General features: G+C 43.7%; 2 protein-coding genes and 1 long non-coding RNA gene across 5 annotated transcripts in view; 2 read left to right on the forward strand and 1 right to left on the reverse strand.

Annotated features, from left to right (window-relative positions):
- The window catches only part of ERN1 (endoplasmic reticulum to nucleus signaling 1), a 59340-nt gene extending 57063 nt beyond the window's left edge, over window positions 1-2277 (forward strand). The window contains exon 22 of the mRNA XM_054046705.1: window positions 275-2277. Coding sequence (XP_053902680.1) covers window positions 275-481 — 207 coding nt within the window. The 3' untranslated portion in view covers window positions 482-2277. The remainder of the gene's footprint in view (window positions 1-274) is intronic.
- On the reverse strand, window positions 646-6821 carry LOC128847307 (uncharacterized). 3 transcript variants are annotated; one of them, XR_008446891.1, is made up of 4 exons: window positions 6776-6821; window positions 5012-5262; window positions 3300-3523; window positions 646-728 (listed from the first exon to the last, which is right to left on the reverse strand). It is a non-coding gene; the product is annotated as an uncharacterized LOC128847307 (long non-coding RNA). The 3 variants fall into 3 exon arrangements; XR_008446890.1 differs by lacking the exon at window positions 6776-6821 and adding an exon at window positions 6590-6685 and having other exon boundaries at window positions 5053-5262; XR_008446889.1 differs by lacking the exon at window positions 6776-6821 and adding an exon at window positions 6590-6685.
- On the forward strand, window positions 5283-20718 carry LOC128847304 (sterile alpha motif domain-containing protein 9-like). Its single transcript, XM_054046704.1, is given in 5 exon segments — window positions 5283-6419; window positions 8966-9118; window positions 12775-12821; window positions 13217-15376; window positions 15379-20718. Coding segments are annotated over 3 exon segments (4803 nt in total). The 5' UTR covers window positions 5283-6419; window positions 8966-9118; window positions 12775-12817; the 3' UTR covers window positions 18018-20718.
- Window positions 20719-22367: the final 1649 nt, after the last annotated feature.

Raw genomic sequence — 22367 nt, forward strand, 5'->3', positions numbered from 1 at the left:
GCATTTAAAATAACCTGAATGTTACACATTCTGTTTCCACTAATATGTTATGGTTTCCACCTAAACCATCTTTTTATTGGCTTATCTTAGGTGGTGTTCCACTTTACTACCAACAATCCACCACTATAAAATGACACTTGTCATTTAGTAAGGCTTCTTTGGCCACTAAACTGCTTCTTGTTCCTGAGCATCTCTTTAGTATGTTGCATAGAGGAAAAAAGTGAATACCCTATAAAGAATGCTTGTCTGTATTTTTTTTTCTCTTTCTCCTTAGAAACATCATTACAGAGAACTGCCCCTGGAAGTGCAGGAGACGCTGGGCTCTATCCCAGACTATTTTGTATGTTACTTCACATCTCGTTTCCCTCGCCTTCTCCTTCACACCTACCACGCAATGCAAATCTGCAGTGGGGAAAGACTCTTTCAGCATTACTATAGTCAGGACTCTGCAGAGCAAAGACTTCCAGGAGATACCATTTGAGAGGGTGGGGATGGAGTTCCCTTCTCTGTGATGAGCATTCCAAGCATAGGGCTGTGAAATTGGCCTACCTTTAGCAGGGACTAGTGGGATCATCAGAGAGTAAAATGTCTCTTTGAAGAAACCAAGCTTCCAAACGTGCCTTATATTGTGTCTGCGCTGGAGCAGGAAAAGTACAGTAGGAGCACAAGGAATGAGTGCTAACTTCAGCAAAGCATTGAACCAAGCTGGTGGAGTTATCCTAAGGCAGCTTTTAAGAAAGAAAATGAAAATGGAGTGCAAATAGTTGTGGGTAAACATCATTCTGCTGTTGAACATATTTGCATTGTACTTGATTTTATAAGTCATATATTTTACTGCACAGAATCAAACACAGTGACTGAAACCATATCGTTACTAGGCATTAGGATCTGGAAAAGGAGCCTTTTAGTTGTAGCAAACCATCCAAACCTGCTATTGCACTACTGCCATATTCTGCATTTGAAACAGTGTCTTAGATACAATACAGTGATTGTAAAGGGAATAATCTAAAAATATCCAAAACCTGTAAAGAGAATGTAATTTCTAACAAGTGCAACCCTGGAATATTAGTCTGCACTTCTTGTGTAGATACAATGCCATCCTATCGATTACCAATTGGAAAAATCGGTCAGTTTTATTTACTTCACAAATGCAAGACTCCATGCCATGGTGTTTTGAGAGATCAGCCAAATGTTCATAGAAAGGAAATGGCAGTATTTGGCTTGGATCACAGTATTAAGAATTGAGCTATGCCATAATTTGGAGAAGCATATTCAGATGTCCGTTTCTAGATTCTTTGTAGGAAAGGGGGCCAGTTGGTGTGTTGAACACAGCAACTGTCTGGCTGGAATTGTTCCTTGCTTTCTTCTTAAGAAGGTCTTCGGTTACTGAGCCAGAAGCTATGTGACCCGGTGGGGAGAAGAGATTGAAATATGAATTGCTCTAAAGAACAGTGAAATTATGGACCACATTTTTAATTGGTGAACAAAAGTAGTAATAAGCAATGGAACCTGAGTTCCTGTATGTCTGGATTGATAATGATGTCCAAGGTGAAGCTTATATACATTTTCTTTACATTTGAAAGGATGCAGTATTCCTTTTCAGTGGCCCTAAAGCTGTGACAAGCATTAAGTGTGTGAACAGCATTAAGAAATGCTGGGTTGATGTAATACATGTGTATTATTCTTTTACAATATATTTATTTAACATATTTATATTTATTTAATTTTTACTACAAAGTGGTATCAAATTTAAATGGTACAAGTATAAAGCATGCCAAATCTTTTTTTAAAAAACAAAACAAAACCCTTCTAGTGTTTTCTGTTAACCACTTTTTAATAACTGGAAGAGGAAAAGCTATACTGCATCTTTCAATGGAACTAATTTGTCTGTTTTTGTTAATGGGTAAATCATGTGGACAGGGCAGCTTTTAATTTGTCTGACTGTGCCATTGTGTCGTAAACTAGTAAATTATTGACGGTTACTTGTGTGATTGGGCATTGCTATGGGGGGGGGGTTTTTTCTTTTTCTAATGCAGTCACCTTTCTGAAGCTTACATTTTTGGGAGTTTCCTAGTTTTACATTGTATGAAACCAGATATCAAGGTAAGATGCCAAATTGTGCAAGTTACATGGTTTTAAAAGCTTGAAAAAATGGTAGTTTTACCTAAGATGATTCAAAGCCTTATTTCATATTTTTATACCTCTAATGTACAGTTCTTTTATAATTCTACTAAATAATGACTTGTACTCAATAATAAATACAAATAGGTTTAGAAACTGAGGCGTGTTCCCCTTTTTTAGTGAAAATGGCTGTTCACCAGTAGGAGTCTGGGAAGATGGGTAGGACTAGAAAGTAAGCTGGGCACTCTCTGCTGCTGTTTTCATGGAAATAGCATGGCTTTCGGGGGGGTGTGTGTGAAAACCTGTGTTAAAGATAACCAAGCAAAACGGGTAAGGTGGAAGGTTTTGCCTTTTTTTTTTTTTTTTTTTTTTAAACTCCTCCTGAGCAAGGCATCAGGTTTCTGAGATGGATACAGGGGCTGGGTAAGTATGTTCATATTTACTCCTAAATAAAGAGCTAAAGGTAATCCCTGCTTGTGCAGTACTGTTAAGAGTTTTTATGCTGCAACCACTAGGCCAATAAACATTTTCACTTCATGCATCTGATTAAGTGGGTTCTAGCCCACGAAAGCTTATGCTCAAATAAATTTGTTAGTCTCTAAGGTGCCACAAGTACTCCTGAGTCTGACATTCCATCCACCAGAGGGCAGTGGAGACATGCACAGAGAGCATAGGTTTCAGTGGTAACCGTGTTAACGAGGAGTCCTGGTGGCACCTTAGAGACTAACAAGTGTATTTGGGCATAAGCTTTCGTGGGCTAGAACCCACATCATCAGATGCATGAAGTGAAAAATACAGGAGCAGGTATAAATACATGAAAGGATGGGGGTTGCTTTACCAAGTGTGAGGTCAGCCTAAGGAGATAAATCAATTAACAGCAGGATACCAAGGGAGGAAAATAACTTTTGAAGCGGTAAGAGAGTGGCCTTGAGGGGTCCTTCCACCACACCCACAGAATACCTGAGCCAAATGAGGAGGCAAAAGAAGGGGATACTGGAGGACATGTTCTCTGGGATCCTGCAAGCCTGTGCTGCATTACATCGTGAACAGAGGGGCCTGGAGGGTGAATATTTTCAGACAGTGGAGAGGACAGCCCCAGGAGTCCCAGCAGAAATGGGAGGGGCGGATGGGGCGTCTCCAGCAGCAAACACAGACGCTGTAAACGCTGGTTGACCTACCTTTTATTCTTCTTTGAGTGATGGTCCCTGTGTGGATTCCAAGAGTGCATGCGCACCATGTGCTGGAGCTGGAACTGTTCATAATAGTGTCAGTTGACCCGCACATTCGTTGTGCATCATTTAGCAATGTTGTATACACCACTGTGGGTTTGGCTCTGGTGGCTACAGTCTCAAGCTCAACAGAGTGAAAGCTCCCTCTGCCACTTGTTTCAGATCTAGAGTCTCTAGGAACACATGAAGACCAAGGAAAGTAACACATACATTCACTAGAACTTCTAATATCTTTAATAAAATTCATTGACCAACAATGAATATCCAAGCACAGCCACATCCTACATCTATCCATGCACAAATTATAGCTATAGTTATACTCCTCTCCTCCTAGATGGTCTTAGGGTTTGATGGGTCACTCGTGGATTGATCATCAGTAGACAGAGGGTTCCTGCTGGAGTTTTCCCATAGGGAGCTCAATTTTTCCCAATCGGGGCACTCTCTTTTATGATGTGATTCTGACTATACCTCATACCCTGTGCGTGTGTGTGAAAGTGTCAACCACCTTTTCCCTAATTTGTATTGTGTCCCCCAAGAATATTGGGGTACCCTGTTTTCCATAGGTTGTGTATAGTTCCTTTTATTCTCAGCACTGACGCACAACCTGTATCCTGTGGTTAAGGAACTTGTTTGTTTGTTTTAAAAGTGCCGCTAGGGCATTTTGTAATCTAAAATTAATCTTGCAGCTAATTTTTTGCAATACCACTCACTGGTATATTTTTTTTTCATTGTGTCATCAGGTTATTCTTCGGTCACTTACTTACATACAGCATTTCTTAACTCTAAGGGCTAATATGGCTAAGCTAAACTCTTACCGGCCTCAGGCTCTAGGCCTCGTGTTTCAGCCCTGCTTACTTGGAAGAGACGAGTATGTATGAGGTATAGAACTACTAACCAGTCTTATACTTCTATAATCCTAACATCACACCACCCACAATAAATGAATGATCAAATAAAATAATTGGCTACAATTAGACAGTCAAGTGAGAGGTCTCTTTTAGCACTGCCTTTTTCACACAGACACACAGGAAAACCACAGCTTCACATTCACTGGCCTCTGAGAGCCATGGTTGCTGTAGGATAGAATATTCATGTCCATTTTGACTTTCTCCTTGTTAAATTATTTTCTGTTTATTTCAGAAGTTTTTATTGTATTGGGTTTTTAGTTGCAACATAGCACTTGTGCACTGGTTTTGATACACGATAAAAATCTATTTTTTGGGAAACTAATTCATCTTTATTACTTCACAATATATGCCGTGGAATGACTAAGGCTATTGAGAGCATGATATTGTGCAGGCTGATGGAACTCATATGAACAGTGACAGTGTAATATTTATAAAGGTACAGCAAACACCACAAATTTAATAGGTGTATTAACAACTGTACACCAAGCACCACACAATTCCTATCAGCCCCTAACCCTTCTGGGATCGGTAAAGCACAGGCCTCCACACCGCATTAAGGAAAGTCTCTTTCAAGGCCTCCTTCAGCCACATAGCACTGTGTTAAGCTCTTTTAATAGCCCTTGTATCTGGTTGTTCGAACTGAGGCCCTCTACCCTAGCTGCACCCTCTCCCCCCTCCCCCCTTTGCCTCACAGATCTTATGCAGGACACAATAGGCAGCTATAACCATTGGGATATCTTTGGTGTTACTTACTAACAAGACTGGATCGCAGTGACTGTGTCCCTTCAGCTTACCAAAAGCACATTCAACTGTCCTCCTGCACCTGCTGATGTTGTAGCTGAATTGTTCCTTGGTGCTGTTGAGGTGGCTGGTGTGGAGTTTGATGAGTGAGGGGAGCAGGAGGTAGGCTGGATCCCCCGGGGTTACTGTTGCCATTTCAACACTGCCCTTGGTAATCCACTGGTCAGGAAACAATGTCTCTATTTGCAGCTGTCTCAACAGCCCTGTGTTAAAGATATGAGCATCATGCAACATCCGGGACCAGCCAACACAGATGTTGGTGAAGCATCCCTGGTGATCCACCAATGCCTGCATAACCACAGAAAAGCAGCCCTTTCTAGGGATGCACTCTGGGGCAAGGTGGGCTAGTTCCAAAATCGGGCTATGTGGTCCAGCACTGGCCCCAGCTCAGTTCAGGAGCCCCCTTGCTGCGAATCCATCCACTATGTCCGGCATTTTACTGAGACTCACAGATCTGCATCGCACAAGGCGACTCAGGGCCCTGCACACTCGCATGACAATGCCGCCTCTCTTTCTCTCCCCTCCCCCCCCCCCCCCCACGGCTTTTCCAATTCCAAAATGATTTCCCACTGACGGATAGCAATAGTGTTGCAAGCTTCCAGCGTGGGAGACCCCACTCCCCTCTCAACTGTCAGTGCATCTTTCACGCAGGTGTCCCTGCGCTGAAGGCCTGGGCTGACCTCAGCACCCTGATCCAGGCATGTAGCTTTTCCCAACCAAAAGTTCTGCAGCTACTGCTTGTCAGCCCAACCCCACATTACGATGTGATCCCACCACTCTGTTCATTTCTCTGGCCCAGAAGTGGGACCCTGAGTCTACAGCTGTGTTGTGAATGCCACCAACAACACTGACTCGGTTTTTGCTATGTCTTCCGAGAGGGAGCTGGGGCCTGTGCAAGAAAAGCAGGTATCTGCGGAGTTGAGAGGTTAGTAGGGGGTAAGCAGAACTGAGCGATCCGCCCACAGCGTTAGTGCGGGGTCTTTAAACCCACTCCTGTCAGTGCAGAAGCTGCCCCAATACAGTAAATATCCAACATTAAAGGGATGCTGCATTTGTGTGGGCCAGCAAGACATGAAGGGTAGGGAGGATAAAACAGCCAGGCAGAGGGTGCGATCCGAGCTCTGGGAACAACCCCGGGGTCAAGGGAGGTGCAGACGGTGCCCGCCATATGCCTTAGGTGTGGGCAGGCTGCGAACAGGCGCTGAGCCGCGGCTGGGAAACGAAAGTGAAAGCCCGGGAGGGTCTTTTTAGCACCGCTATTTATCTTTTAAAACTGCGTGGGCGGCAGGGCAGGGCCTAGTGCAACGTGAGTGCCCTCCCGGTGAGCTCGGCGCGGGCAGGGAAACATCCCCGGCGAACGGTACAGCCCGGGGTCGCCAGCTGGGCACGGAAAGCGCCTGTGCCCGGGGGGCTTCGTGGCCAAGCTCCAGGCGCTGGCGGGGCCGGGCTGTCTCTGCGGGAGGCAGGGGCTGGGCGGCGGGGGACCGGACCGGCAGCCGCTTGTCTCTCGCCCTGCTGGGAGCATCAGACCCGTGATCGGTGCCGCTGGCTGCAAACCCTCGGCAGGGACGCGGTGCCGCGCTCGGGGCAGGAGCCTGTCGCCCCCCGCGGGGGACTCGGCGACGGGTGAGGCAGCCCCGGGCGCTGGCGTTGGGCGGGGGGGAGGGATTTATGGCAGCGTTGCACCCCCCGCCCCGCACTGACCGACCCACCCACCCCGCTGGGGCGCTCCGAGCCGGGCTGCGGGAGAAGGCGCTGCGGGCCCCTCCTCTCCCGGGCTCGGGCTGCTGGGGGGATTCCAGCGCTGGGGCTTGGGGGCAGCACATCGGGCCTCTCCCCAGTGCCTGGTCCCTGGCAGTAAAATGGCTGAACCGGGCACTGAGCACCCCCCAGTGCCGGGGGGGGGTTTACAGTGAGCAGATGTCCTGATTTTATAGGGACAGACCTGATAGTTGGGGCTTTTTCTTATATAGGCTCCTATTACCCTCCACCGCCTCTCCTGATTTTTCACACTTGCTGTCACCCTAAAAGGGGGAGGGGTCCTCCATCCTTTCGGCACCAGCTCTGGGCATATGGGCTAAAGGGAATTGTGCCCCGAGCTTTGCTGCCCCCTTGTGGCGAGTTTTAGCCGGGACTGTCAAAAATAACTTTCGTTTCCTCAAAAGCTCTGGCTGCCTTGTCAGGTCCCATTGTACTGCAGGGCGTGGGCTGTGACCCGCCGTGGAAATAACATTCCCTGTCTACTCCAGGGGAAAGGGTTTCATTGAATCGGCCCCCCCACCCAGGGGCTGTGAAGAGCTCAGCTAAAAAGAAAATAATTTTTAAAGTATTTGTACAGCCTTAGAGTTGCTTTTGCAAAAGAATTTTTGGGAAGGGGGGGGTGATTGAACTGGTAGCAAATACCCATCGCTCACTCACATCTATTCTGCAGTCTTGCTGTTTACTTAAATGTGTGTATTTGTTCCCCATTCCTTTTTAAGCCCCTATCACCAGGCTCTCCCACTAGCCTGCTGACCCTTCTCCCCTCCTTCACAGGAATTGGACCATCCTTCTCCAGTTCTATACTCACCTCTCCATCTACTCTCCATCAAAGTTATAGGGGCAAGGGTTTCTCATCTCTCCAAAAACATAGTTCATATCAGGGGCTCTGCTTAACTTGCCTTTGTGCTGCAAACTGCTCTCTTTATCCACTCTATGATTCTTCTGCCTTTAAACCTCCATTCACATCCCTGGAGCAGGTAGGAGCCTGGAATTGCCACTATGGAACTAGATCTCGGCTGTGTAGAAACGCGCCTCCACTGACCTGGCACGAGAGAGCAGAATTTATCTTTCGTAGTCTGGTACGGAAATGTCTGTGGCTATTATTTGTACTTACAAATTTTCCTTGACATATTCTGAGGCACCTGTTGTTAGTCATTAACTCTGTCTGTTGTCTCAATTTGCTTGAGGGACCTTTATAAATATTTATTTGCAGGCATTAATGTTACATTTCTGTTTTCTCACTCTCTTGCATAATTGAATTATTGGGCTATATTTTGCACACTCTGCTTTTGGATGAGGAGTTTGTAGTATAGGAATAAACTACACTGGTCGAAGGCCCCTTTATACCAACATAAAATCCACTAAGTCAAAGCAGCATTAAGCAGGCTCTTAAGGGAACTCTCACAAAGTGGCCCTAGGTGAGGCAATGTGTGGACTATATACCCCTTAGATGCATTACTGGCAGAGAAGGGCAGGGAGACAGGCCTTTGTGCAGGTGAAGAGGTGGAATCCAGACCACAATATAACAGGTTTAATGCAGTAATTAAAATTAGAATGAAACTTCTGTCAGCCTTGTGTTGGCTGTTTAGTGGCCTAACTGAAGAATAGTCTCAGTCCAGCGAGGCAGCCTCAGATCTGACGGGGAAAGGGAGGATTATTACCCTACAAGAAGTCAAATGCTTCCATCTGACGCATGACGGCTACGGATACACTCAGGGCTTGTCTGCACTTAAAAGGCTGCAGTGGCAGAAGCTATGTTGGTGGGAAAAGTCCTCCTGTCGACATTGTGCTGTCTACACCAGGAGTTAGGGCAGTATAACTGCATCGCTTGGGGGTATGATTTTCCCACATGCCTGAGCGACATATTTATACCGACATAAATTGCCAGTATAGATATAAGCCTGATTCCTGCAACCCTCCTGCACCCAACAACTCAGTTCAGTGATTCCCAAAATCAAAGCCACTTACCAGGGGCCTCCTGTCCTGTTTGCGCTTCACCAAACTCCGACACCTGTGACTGGCTAGACTCCTCTGGGGTAGAGAAGAGCTCCTGGCTCCATGCATCTCTGACCTCCAAGTTGTCCTCTGCTTCTGGGTCCCCGCCCCCTCCACATCTTCATCCAAGATTTCCTCCTCCCGTTTCAGTCCACTCTCGACTGGCATGCAAGCCACCGAAGTATCCACAGTGGCCTTCGAAGTGGAGGTGGGGTTGCCACCAAGTATCGCATCCAGCTCTTTGTAGAACCAGAAGCTCGTGGGCGCAGCACTGGAGCGGTGGTTTGCCTCCCGCGCCTTGTGGTAGGTGTTCTGCAGCTCCTTCACTTTGACCTTGCACTGCAATGTGTCCCGGTCATGGCCCCTTTCTGTCATGCTTTGTGAAATCTGTCCATAGTTATAGCTGAAGCATAGGCCGGGACTGGACAGCCTCCTCTCCCCAAATGCTGATGCGCGCCAGCAGCTTGACATTGCTCCAAACAGGGGATCACCTGGTGCGTGGAGCAGGCATGGTCACCTGGAAAGATGCGCTGAGACCACTGTACACATCACCGAGCAAACAGGAAGAGGACTTACAACATTCCCAAGGAATTTAAGGGTTGGAGCTCACGGTTGGTCACCTGAGGGCAGGGCAGTAGAGTTCAAACTGATGACCAGAGAGGCGAGAACAGGCATTGTGGGACATCTCCCGGAGGCCAACTGCAGCACTGTAATTGACCAGGGTGTCTACACTGATGTACCCTGGTGCCGAAAGCTGTACGCCTCTTGTCAGGGTGGTTTTTTTTACAGCGATGCAACTTAGTGCGCAGAAACAGCCCCTTGTCTAAAATATAACCCAGGAAAGTAGGGCTGGGACTGTATTTTCTAGCTAACTATCCCTAGACTTTCTCAAAAAACCTGTGGAATTAACTGCCAAAACCCCTGGTTAAAATGGCAGTTAGGTTGCCCAGCACAGCCTCCTGCCCTTCCAGAAAGTTGGGTGCGCCCAGGCTTAAACCTCTGAAAGCCAGGAAAGGCAAAATATTTAAGGGCCACCTCAGGGTGCTCAGGGCAGCACATCTGGCTGTCACACCCGCCAAGTCACTGGGTCGCTAAGTTGGTTTAACACTGCTGCAGAAGTTGCTATTAAGTTGCATCACTTTTGTTTTGTTTTGTTCCTTGGTTACAATGCAAATTGGATGAAGCTGGAGTGTGTATTGGCTTACTTAGCCTAGCAAAGTGAAGGCTGAGGGGATTGGATTGCTGTCTTTGAAAACAGGGCGTGAGAATGGGTCTTTAAACTCGAAGACTGTTGTCTATAAATTGGCCATGAATAAATTTAGGATGGAAATTAGGTGGTTTTTCACCACCAACAGAGGAGCGAGGTTCTGGGAACGTCCCTGCCCCCCCCAGGAATAGCAGGCGCAAACAACCTTAATAGTTTTAAAATGGAGCTTGATACATTTATGAACAGGATTAGATAATAGGGTGGCCTTTGCTAGCCAGGGACTGGCCTCAATGACCCAGATGGTCCCTTCTAGTCCTATGAACTGATTTTCAGTACCTGTTGGAGGTGTCAGAGTGCATTATCACAATGCTGTAGGCAGTATGAAGGCATGGAGGCAACTCTGATGTCTACGATTGTAAGGTTTGGGGTGGGTGGCTGTGTGCTTGTGCAACCTGAACTGTCACTAAATGAAGGGGAACATTTTTTCTGACAGCTTAGGGCTTATCTGTATGGGCCCTACCGGGCGTCAAGGTGGCATATGTGCCTGGGCAAACTACGGCCCGCAGGCTGCATCTGGCCCGCCAGCTGTTTTAATCCGGCCCTTGAGCACCCGCTGGGGAGCAGGGTCTGGGGCTTGCTCCGGTCCAACACTCCAGTCAGGGAGCGGGGGGAGGAGGGGCCTCCATGCGGCTCCTGAAAGCAGCGGCATGGCCCCCCTCTGGCTCCTACACATAGGGGCAGCCAGGGGGCTCCGCTCTGCACGCTGCTCCCACCCCCAAGCACCGCCCCCGCAGCTCCCATTGGCCGGGAAGCGCAGCCAATGGGAGCTGTAGGGGCGGTGCCTGCGGACAGGGCAGCGTACAGAGCCGCCAGGCCGCGCATTCGTGTAGGAGCCAGAGAAGGGATATGTCGCTGCTTCCGGGAGCTGCTTGAGGTAAAAGCGCTGCCTGGAGCCTGCACCCGAGACTCCCACCACACCCCAAGCCCTTACCCCAGCCCTGATCTCCCTCTGAACCCCTCAGTCCCAGCCCAGAGCCCCCTCCTGCATCCCAAACCTCGCATCCCCAGCCCCACCCCAAAGCCCGCACTCCCAGCCAGACCCTCACTCTACCCACCCCACCCCACCCCCCTGCCTCAGCTCGGAGCCCCCTCCCACACCCTGAACTCCTCATTTCTGGACCCACCCCATAGCCCGCACCCCCAGCCAGAGCCCTCAAACCCCCCCCCCGCACCCCTACCCCAAATTTGTGAGTATTCATGGCCCGCCATACAATTTCTATTCCCAGATGTGGCTCTCAGGCCAAAATGTTTGCCCCCTCCCCGCAGTAGACACTTCTAGGGAAGTCCAATTAAGCCTATGGCTTGTCTACAGGGTGTGAGTGCACACTGCAGGCATGTAAATTGTTACTACGTTAATACTCACTAGGGAATTTTTAGTGCATGCCAGTAGAGTCTCCATAAGCCAGTTTGTGTGTGACATGTTGGAACACATTCTAGCGTACACCCCTCTGGTTGCACACTAATTCATCATCTAGCCAAGCCCTAAAACTCACCATGGGATGCCAAGCAGCCCCAAGCGTCTCTCAAATGAAAAATGTATCCAGCTCACGCTCTTAGAGATGCAGATGCAATGAGATGAGCAGGAGATTCTGTGATACAGGAGATTAGTCAAGGGTTAAGTCCGGTCTATGTAGCACTATTTGAGAGCTGGGCCCATTATCACTGTGGTTATCAATATTAATTTGGCTGCATTAACGTGCCATGTTTGGGTAAGAAGGAGGTGGAATGGGGGAAATCTAAGGTGTTTTCCCAATTTTGCAAGCAACAGACTGTGTGACTGCAGCACTTGGGAGAGGGGTTACTTAGCCCTGGTTCACACTACAAACTTACGTTGCTGTAACTATGTTGTTCAGACTATAACTATGTCGTTGCTATAACTACGTCGGATCCACACCCCTGAGTGAGGCAGTTGTACCGACCTAACTCCCAGTGTAGACAGCACAATCTCAGCGGGAGGGCTTCTCCCGTCGACATAGCTACTGCCTCTCGGTCGGGTGGAGTACCTACGTTGACTGCAGCAGCTCTCCCATTGATGTAGGTAGTGTCTTCAGTAAGTGCTACAGCGGCAGGCTGCAGTGTAGTAAGTGTAGACAAGCCCTCAGGGAAACAAGGGGTGATATCTTTTATTGGACCAACTTCTGTTGGTGAGAGAGAGAAGTTTTCAAGCTTACACAGAGCTCTCCTTCAGGTCTGGGAAACTTAACCAGCATGTCACAGCTAAATACAGAATGAAACAGATTGTTTAGCGTAAGTAGTTAACACATATTTTAAGGGATTATTCAAGGTGAAATGGCCTGTTAAGACCTCTCCAGACAAAGGCGGGGAAAGGGGAGGGAGGAAACAGCTTGAGGGGAGTTAGTGGGTTATAGATTGTTGTAATGAGAATTGAATCCAGTGTCTCTATTCAGCCCATGATTTTTAGTGTCTAGAGAGTTATGAATTTAAGCTCCCAAGTTCATGACTAATCAGTTATCATGTTATTTTCTATATATTACTGGATTTATTTTTCACCACTTTTATGTAAGACTATGAAAAGCTAGATGGCAATCCAGGATTTTGAAAATGAAGAAATAATTTAAATAAAAAGAAAAATGATGCAAAAAATTAATGACAGTATAGATAGAGTAAATCTGGACAACGTGGAAATGATATTCTGAAACACATTATGTATGTATGTTTGCTTCTACTTTAGATCTTCATTTATCAGCAGGAGGATAAACCCACTTCAAGAGAAAATGGGTATGTACCTTGCTTTTAAGATATTTCCCCATAATTATTTTTTAAACATATAAGTACAAGTAACTGGTCCATTGTATGGTACACAACTGTGAATCCTCTCAACAGCCCTGCAGGGTGGGTAAATAGGTATTATTCCCATTTTACAGATTGGGAAACTCAGACCCACAATGGCTAAGTGACTTGCCCAAGACTAGACAGCAAATGAGTGAGAGTTGGAATCAGAATGTAGGAGTTCCTGATCCCGTTTTATACTCAATCCTCCAACCCATGCATACACATGCTCACTCTCAAGGAGGATTATAACTACGAGAATACAGCATGCTGAATTGCTCAGGGTGACCTCACGTTTTGTCTGATTTATTATTTATTTTTATTAAAACTTATTTTATTCTTAGACTACAAAATGTTACCTTTGGCTGAATGGAATGAGTGTCACGTCAGAGACTGGCTAGCGTCCATTGGAATAAAAGAAGAATATGTGAAAAAGCTATGGGAGGAGGAAGTAACAGGTCCAGTGCTTAGAAAAATAGACGAATCTTTTCTCAAAAGCATTGGTATGAGAAAAGGCCAAATCCACGTACTTATATGTGAAAGAAATGAACTTTTGGAATGTTTGAACAAAAAAGCAGGTATAGGGCAAACAGATAATCCCAGCTGTAAGACTCCAGAAATCTTGAGTGACACTGGTAGAACAACTAATGCTCAGGAAAAGAAAGTGAAAATGAGAAATTCTAACATGCCTACAACAGCTAATGCACCAGCTGAAAAGAGAGAGTGTGGCTTAAAGACCACCCAAATCAAACAGCCTAAAAGTGTACCAAGTTCTCAAGTAACATTTCACCAGCATGCAGCTTCAGAAACAGACATCTCTGATCCACTAGAAGAGTCTAGCAGGGAAGACATGGAAAAATCAGTGTCTACTCTTGTCAGGACAGAAAATGGGAAAAGTCATTCAGTGCATAAAAAAAGAGTTGAAGCTTTAACTCTGAGCCGATTTCGACCATTTGGCACTCAAGATATTAATTTTAAGTATGTGAAAAACACAGTCCTTTCTCCCGAAACAGGAGTCATTGATTTGATCACCCCTTGCCATGAATACAAATCTTTTGCCATTGCTGCGGAGCTAGACAGACCACGGCTTGAAGCAAAGTTTGCCTTTGAAGTGATTCGATTTGGCTCAGCCTGCATGAATATCCGAAGTAATGGAACGATACACTTTGGTGTCATGGACAGGTTTGAAGGTGACAAGGATTATGAACATGGGCAGATAATAGGTGTGCCAGTCAGAAACAGAGACATCTATGTTGATGCATTGGATAAAAACATTGCAAAATGTTTCAATGCATCTGACCAAGAAGCTGCAAGAATTTGCATTCGCCCTCCTGTTTTTATTGAAGTGATTGAGAAGGACACTCAAGACCAACGCTTTGTGGTGGAGGTTGACATTGAACCATCATCCAGTACAGTGAAGGGGAAGATTTTTCAAGTACGCTTACCTAGATTTAACGAAAACAGCAATAAGACAATATATGAAAAAAATCCAGTTCTCTATCAAAGACTTAAGGCCAATTCTGAACCTGTAAAGAATGAAGAACAAGTGGATTTTATTATTCAGGGTATAAAAGAGAGGGATGTTAGAAGAGAAATGGCCGAGTCCTCCAGGAATGAAGACCAGATAGAAACTTCCCAAGATTTAGGGCGTAAGTTATTAGTTCTATTAAATGATGGAAAGAACTATATAGATGACTATCTGAGTTACATCCTTGTCACAAACAGATGTGGAACGGAAGCTCTTAAGTCTGTCAACTTTTTAATGCGCATGAATATTTTCTGTGTATTTGATTTTGATGAGGATTCCAATGTGTCAGGTTTACATGCCAAGTACAGAGAGCATCATGCAACAAATTTGCATTTCTTGCAAAATTATGCCAATGAAAGCAAGATGAACACCACTGAATTTAAAAAATATTTGGGCTTAGATGATTACACCAGCTGGATATTTTGCAATGGACGTATTGACTTCCTTGGGGATGAAAAACCTTGTGATGAAAATACTTGGATTAGAACGAAAAAGAAGTATCTTAAGAAAGCCGTTTCTTTTATCTGTGATGAAATCCTTCCAAAGGGATCTTTTGTGGTACTGTTCCTACTATCATCACCTGTGGAGAAGCCAATTGTAGACACCTTCCAGGAATTCTATACAGAAATGAATGGTATGGATTATATCATATGCATTGCAGAGTCCAAAGAAAATTATGAGAAGTGGGCTAACCTAGCTCAGGCATCTTGTAGCATTGAGACACTAGAACAGAGGAGCATTGTGGGCATGAAGCTAAGTCACGTAGATGCCACTATTCAAAACATGATGCCTTCTACAATATGTCCCAGACGTTTACCAGTTTCCACAAGAGGTCTGTGTGTGCTTCCAACACTGGAAGAAGAGAAAATGTTTTCCCTTGAAATATTGTGTACAAATCAATGTGATGATATCAAACTGGATCTTCTGAGCACAAAAGAAATACAAGAGATAGAACAAACATTTTACCAAGGTAGAAAGTCAGCTGGAAAAATTTCTGGCTTGCTGATAAAGGGGGCTGTGGAGAAGTCATTGAACGTGATGCCTGCAGAGATGTTCATAAAATCTTAGATGGCATTTTGCACGAGAACAGAATCAGGTGGTCTGTGGCTAAGCTAAAAATATTTCATCAACCTGGAAGTGGAGGAAGCACCATTGCAAGGCAAGTACTATGGAAAAGAAGGAAGGATTTAAGATGTGCTGTAGTCAATTCCTCATATCCAGTTGCAACTGTCTCCCAACATGCAGTTAATTTTAGAGAATATGATGAAAATGACACGAAGAATTCTCTCCCAGTCCTCCTCCTTGTTGAAGACTATGATGAAGATTATCTAGATGAATTAAAGAATGATTTAATGGATGCAATGACAGCTAGAAGAGGTCATTCATCCAAGCCTTGTTTCATCCTTATGTGCTGTAAACGATCTAATGTCCCTGAAAAGCTTTGCAAAGCTTCTCCTCTCGATACAGTTGCTGTCACTCACAAACTGTCAGACCAAGAGAAACACCTGTTTAAAACCAAAATTGAAAAGCTTGAAAAGCAGAAAGACTTCAAGCCTGAATTTATAATTACGTTTGTCCTGATGAGTAAGGAGTTCAAGGAAACATATGTCACAGAGTTTGTAGAGCACTGGAAGGAAGGCATAGACCTTTCCTCCCCAGTTACTAGTTTGATGAAGTATGTTGCTTTGCTCAATTCCTATGTACATGGTTCATACATTTCATTATCACACTGTGAAGCTTTCCTAGGGCTGGGGGCATATACAGAAAAGAGAGAGTATGATTTCAAAAACAACTTAAGTGAACAGGCAAAACTTATTTTCATTGAATTAAGAGCAAATACCACCTATATTTCATGTGTTCAAATAATACATCATCTGGTTGCTAAGGAAATTCTGCACCAACTCTCAGGAAGTCAGCCTCAAAGTCAAATTGCAATGAATCTTCTCCAGGAAAAAATGCTTTTTCAGCACAGATTTGGACGGGAAGAGTTCATAAAATTCATCAGAGATCTGTTCATACGACGTGACAAGAAGAGCAGGGGAGACAATACTGACAGCCTCTTCTCTCCATTCATTGAGCATGTCTGTAAGGTTGAAAACTGTGAAAAAGCTATAGAGGTTTTAAAAACTGCATATGAATGCCTGGGAAAAGATGCCTACTTTGCCCAGCAGCTTGCTCGATTGCATTACAATCATGAAAAATTTGAGGATGCAGAATATTGGGCAGGGGTAGCCAAATCTCATTTGCCATATGATTCTTTTATTTTGGATACAGAAGGTCAAGTGTACAGGAAATGGTTTAGTTTTACTGTGGACAAAGAGACAGATGAAGCCACTCCTAGTGAAGTCATTGAGATGATAGAAATTGCCCTTAAAGCTATGAAATGCTTCAGGGCTGCACAACAGGCTGCAAAGTCAGAGATCGACAGCATGAACAATGCTGGTTATTTTGGAGAGGTTGAAGTGGGATGTCGTCTACTAAAATTTCTGTCTACACTTCAGGTATTTCCCAGAAACACACAAGGGGAACATCCTGAGCTTGTGCGTTATTTGCTAACGGACTACATTCCTGAGGAAATTAAAAAACCCTGGGGAAAGCTTCACAGTCGTTTAAAAGGCTTACGCCAGAACATTTATAATGCTCTGGAGTGGATTTCAGAAGATCTAAGTTACTTCCAAACAGATAAAAACCAGAACAAAGAAAATGAAGCAGAGGAGAAGGAAGAACAAGTTCACAATCCCAGAAAGTGGTTGAAAAGACAGTCTGAGGTGTATGCCAAATTCTTTACCTCAGATTCCCTTACTGTGGTAATAAAAGGAGGACCTGAAACCCAGCTAGTCAAAAGCATGAACATTTATAAGTATGGTGGTGGCAGTGTCACTACCATTCTTTCATTGTTGTCAGATTCGAAGGATGAGAGGTCAGTTAATAAACTAGAAAAAATAATTAGCTTATACCCTGAAGACCCACAGAAAGGAAGCTTGGAGGACATTGATCTCATCAATTACATTTTGTGTCACATCGCACTAGCATGTTTATCTCCTGGATCTTCCAAACTTCTTCCTTTTCAAACACTTAGAGAACTCAGCAATAGATTCTTCAAACAGAGAAGAACAGCATTTCCAGCAAGTGCCCATTTTTTGCTCACCTTACTGTACTGGCCAGATGATGCATTAGACAGAGAATCTAATCCAGATAAAAATGATATTCTCATAGCCGCTCTTCAGTCCATGAAGCGCTTGTATGACGTCAAGATGAAAAACATTGCTCCAAGAAAAAAGAGAATCTACACACATTTTTTCCTGGGAAAAGGCAACGGTCTAGGAAAGTTTGTGCACAAGACTAGGATTGATAAATTAATTGATGGCTCCCTAAATGAACGACGAATGAAGTGGCTACATGGAGATGTATGGAAAATAGGCAAAGTTCATAGTGTCTTAAAAAGAGTGAATGGCTGGACGGAAAAGGGAAAAGTATTTGCACGGGGTCATGTTGGGCAGATTCATATTTTGCCTTTACATTTTGATTCAGTGCCTCCAGGAAATGAAAATGTTACATTTTATTTAGGATTTTCATTTAGTGGGGTTGTTGCCTATGACATTCAGGTAATAAAATAAATCAATCTCCTCCAGAAACTAAGGTACTTAGTGCATTAAGTTGAAATTCCCACTGGACTGAAAACATTGCAAGATATTAAAAAAAATTTTCCTGTTACATTCTGAAAAGAACATACAGCAAAAATAAGTCCACCTGTCCAAAATGAGTAATAAATCTTTTTCTTAGAGCAAGTACAACCAAAACTCTGACATAGTGTCATTAGTGTCAACTGCCATATGCAATTTTCAAGTCATTGTTTTGTATCTGAATACTTTGTTTCAATGTAGCTGTCATGATTCAATTCCCCCTTAGGAAATTTTTAAGTTATTGTCTCTTGGAAAGGACAAAGAAAACTGGATATTCAACATAGAGAGGCTTCATCCTTTATTTGTATAAAATTGAAATGATATATAAGTTTTCATATCAATAACACAAACTTAGAAACAAAATATGACCCAGCACTTATAAGAAGAAGAATAGTGATGGAGCTGCTCCAAGATCTTGAATGCTAGGAAATCCTTTTAAAATCTGTAATCATGGTGACTGAACTATTTTTGGTCATAGAATCATAGAAGATTAGGGTTGGAAGAGACTTCAGGATGACAGCTAGTCCAACCCCCTGCTCAAAGCAAGACCAACACCAACTAAATCATCCCAGCCAGGGCTTTGTCAAACCGGGCCTTAAAAACCTCTAAGGATGGCAATTCCACCACCTCCCTAGGTAACCTATTCCAGTGCTCCACCACCCTCCTAGTGAAATAGATTTTCCTAATATCTAACCTAAACCTACCCCACTGCAACTTGAGACCATTGCTCCTTTTTGTTATGTCATCTGCCATCACTGAGAACAGCCTAGCTCCATCTTCTTTGGAACCCTCCCTTCAGGTAGTTGAAGGCTGCTATCAAATCCCCCGTCACTCTTCTCTTCTGCAGACTAAATAAGCCCAGTTCCCTCAGCCTCTCCTCATAACTCATGGGCTCCAGTCCCCTTTGCTTTTAAAATTAGTTTGCTTCATCAGTTGAGAGAGAGCAGCAGATTATTATTGCAGTTGCTTGCTTTCAAATATGTGCAGGCATCTGGCTGGAATAAATGGAACCTCTTAATATGCTTTTTAGATTGGCTTACATTTATATTAGTTCCTTTCACCCACTAGTAAAATAATATAGTTATATTTAAGAGTTTAACAGCAGCAATGTTCAACAATAGATAAAAGAGAAAATATCAGATATAGGATTCTTCTTCACTAACAACTAGTGGAATTTCAGGAGGCAGACTGAATGGAACTGGAATTAGGGTAGCTCTATCAACTCTGTTGTAAACCCCTCTCACTCCCATGCAGAATATCATGGGAACTGTAATGGTCATCTATAGTCAAGTTTTATTGTTGATTTTTTTTGTGGGATGGGAAAGCCCAAAAGAAAGTAATTGTTTATCAATATGGAGCCAAATTCACCACTAGACTGAACATGTACCAACTTAAGTGACATCAATATTAGTCTTTACTGCAGTATGTGGACAGCAGATTCCACAGTAGTTAATACAGGTAATTTATCTTCGTTTTTGACTTAGTAAATAAATTATTGGATACAAATGTAGGTGTAATTAATTGCAACCTATAATTTGGTTTTGATCTTTTCAGGGAAAGTAAGAGGGAAGATTATATTTTAAGGTGACCCATATCAAATACTTATGTATATTACCATGTATAGATAGGTATATTATCATGCCATGTATAGTATAAGGAAAAAGCAAGTGGTATGGTGATCATATACAAATTAATGCTGTATGTCTTTTTTAATCTGTATTTATAAGTATTTTAACATTTTATAATTTTGGATTTAGTTTTAAGTTTTATTGTGATACTTATTGTTTTTTGCATATTGGCCCACAGCTAAGTCATGGAATCATAAAAATGTCGAGCTGGAAGGGACCTTGAGAGATCATCTAGTCCAGCCCCCCCATGCTGAGGCAGGACCAAGTAAACCTAGACCATCCCTGGCAGGTGTTTGTCCAACTTGTTCTTAAAAACCTCCAAGGATGGGGATTCCACAGCCTCCCTTGGAAGCCTATTCCAGAGCTTAACTACCCTTAGAGCTAGAAAGTTTTTCTTAATATCTAACCTACATCTCCATTGCTGCAGATTAAGCCCATTGCTTCTTGTTCTACCCCCAGTGGACATGGAGAACAATTGATAGCTATTAATAAACCTTCTCTGCCATACCAGTTATGTATATTACTACAGTACCATAACTATTCAGCACACACACTTCATCTGTTGTATAGTACCAGGCACACTAATGGTGAAAATTATCTGTATTAAATAACCAAATTCAATAAAGCAACAAAACATCTGTTGATTTTGGAGAAGGGAAATATAGTAGTTTGAGGATTTTTTTTTAAAAAGAGAAGCATCATTACAATTTTACAAAGTTTTTCTATGGTAAGAAACAAAACTCAAGAAGTTCTAACACTGTGGAAGGCTAAATTATTTAAGAAACTGTACTGCTTATTGTTACATCCTCCTGTTACTTAGTTTTAGGATTTACATGTATACTGATTTCCTAATGTCATTTGTTTGAACATATAGTTTTTATATTTTAACTTACTAATTTTGAAAAGACAAACACTCAGCACAAATATCTTAATTGTACTGATTCATTGTCTGTTTTTATTGCACTTACTACAATACAGTGACTTCTATAAAGAATTCTTGAAGTTTGCATTTTGCTTCTTTCACAATTATTGCATTGTTACTACCTCCCTGAAACATCCACAGGAGACTAAAATATCACTTGCTGTTAGTTTGACAAAAGAACCCTTTAACAGAAACCTAATTGGAGCTCTCTCTTACAGATACAAGACAGAGGGTAGTTAGACGAAAGGTTTTCCTAAAAATGATGTTAGAGGCAATTGTTGACTAGGTACAACTAGTTAATATAAAAGTAGCTGCAATCTAAGCTCCTATTTTCCTATAAGCACTGATGAAGCCCCTCTCCTCTGCTCAAAGTTTAGGAGACGAAAGCTACAAAATGGAGATTGTTACAAAGGGCTTTTTAAAACCCAGCTTATTTAATTTTACCTTACTATGAAAACCCATGCTGCATGCTCCTCTCTGCCTCCCACTGCAAAAGAGCCACAAAGTGTTCCATGTTATTTAAACTGTAGAAATTGATTTAAATTCTCTTGGCAGAGACTTGAAAGGGTTAAGCAGTTGGAGACTTGGAAGTTCTGGTGAATTTGTCCACATGTCTGGGAGAGCGGGGAGAGAGAGAGAGAAGTCGCTGTGCACAGATGCATTAAGTCTGCTAGTAAATATGCTCTGGACCATTAAGGGGGCTCTTTGTGTCACTGTAACCATATCCTTCCTGCCTGATCTTCTTTATGACTTTGGGTATCAGGAGAAAGGCATCAAGTAAACCTTGAGACCATGGCAGGAGGTAAGCATTCTGGAGGGACCCTGGCTGGCACCTGTTCTGAAGCAGAAGAGAGGGTATTTGTTGTTCTTGTTGGTGGTCAACGGATTTATCCTGGGGAAGGCCCATCCCTCAGAATGGAGTCCTTCAGCTACCAACCCTGACTGGCTGAGTAATGTCCATTGAGGTAATCTGTAGATCGCTGTTTGTTCTTCTTCAATTGATTGCACATGTCCATTCCACTATACATGTACACGCATCGTGTACAAAGATATTGGAGATTTTTCCCCCTCAGCGGTACCAGACCGGGTGGCTTGAGCACCCTTTTGCCACACACCACTGTGTGCTGGTATAAGAAAGTGGAGCTTCCCCCAACCTGCGTCAGTTCCTTCTTACTGCCAGTGACGGTTGTTGGAGGGATCCAGGCGTATTAATTCAATTGCTTCCCTCACTCCTTTCTGCATATAGATCCTGTTTGTTGTAAAATAGTAGTTTGTTAGTTTTAGACAGTTTTAGTGATAGTTTTCTGGGTTTGGTCTCTTTTTGACCACTTCTTTTTCCCTCTTGGTACCGGAATGGTGCATCATTCATTGGGGTTTAAGTCCTGCTGAACCTGTGTAAAACCCATGCTGATCAGCAACCTGCACCCAGCCTATTTGAAAGGTTTGGGGGAATCCCACGTTAGTGACAAATGTCACATTTGAAAAGCATTCTAGCCCCACTCAAAAAAAAGATAGGGCAGTGAGGCTTAAGTGCTTCCTTATGGAGGCAGCATTTCGCTCCCCTCGGAGTCATGACATGGGGAGAGCGCCCCAAGTACATCAACTTCGGTACAGAGCCACCGGAGGTGTCTGTGGCTCCTTGGGACTGTTCCTTGGTACCAAAGAAAAAGCTTAGGCCTTCTGAAGGTTCAGTTGCTCTCTTGACTGCATTGGTACCAAAGGCAGAGACTTGAC

This window comes from Malaclemys terrapin, chromosome 13 (genome assembly GCF_027887155.1).
Source record: "Malaclemys terrapin pileata isolate rMalTer1 chromosome 13, rMalTer1.hap1, whole genome shotgun sequence".
NCBI classification, from domain to species: Eukaryota; Metazoa; Chordata; order Testudines; family Emydidae; genus Malaclemys; species Malaclemys terrapin.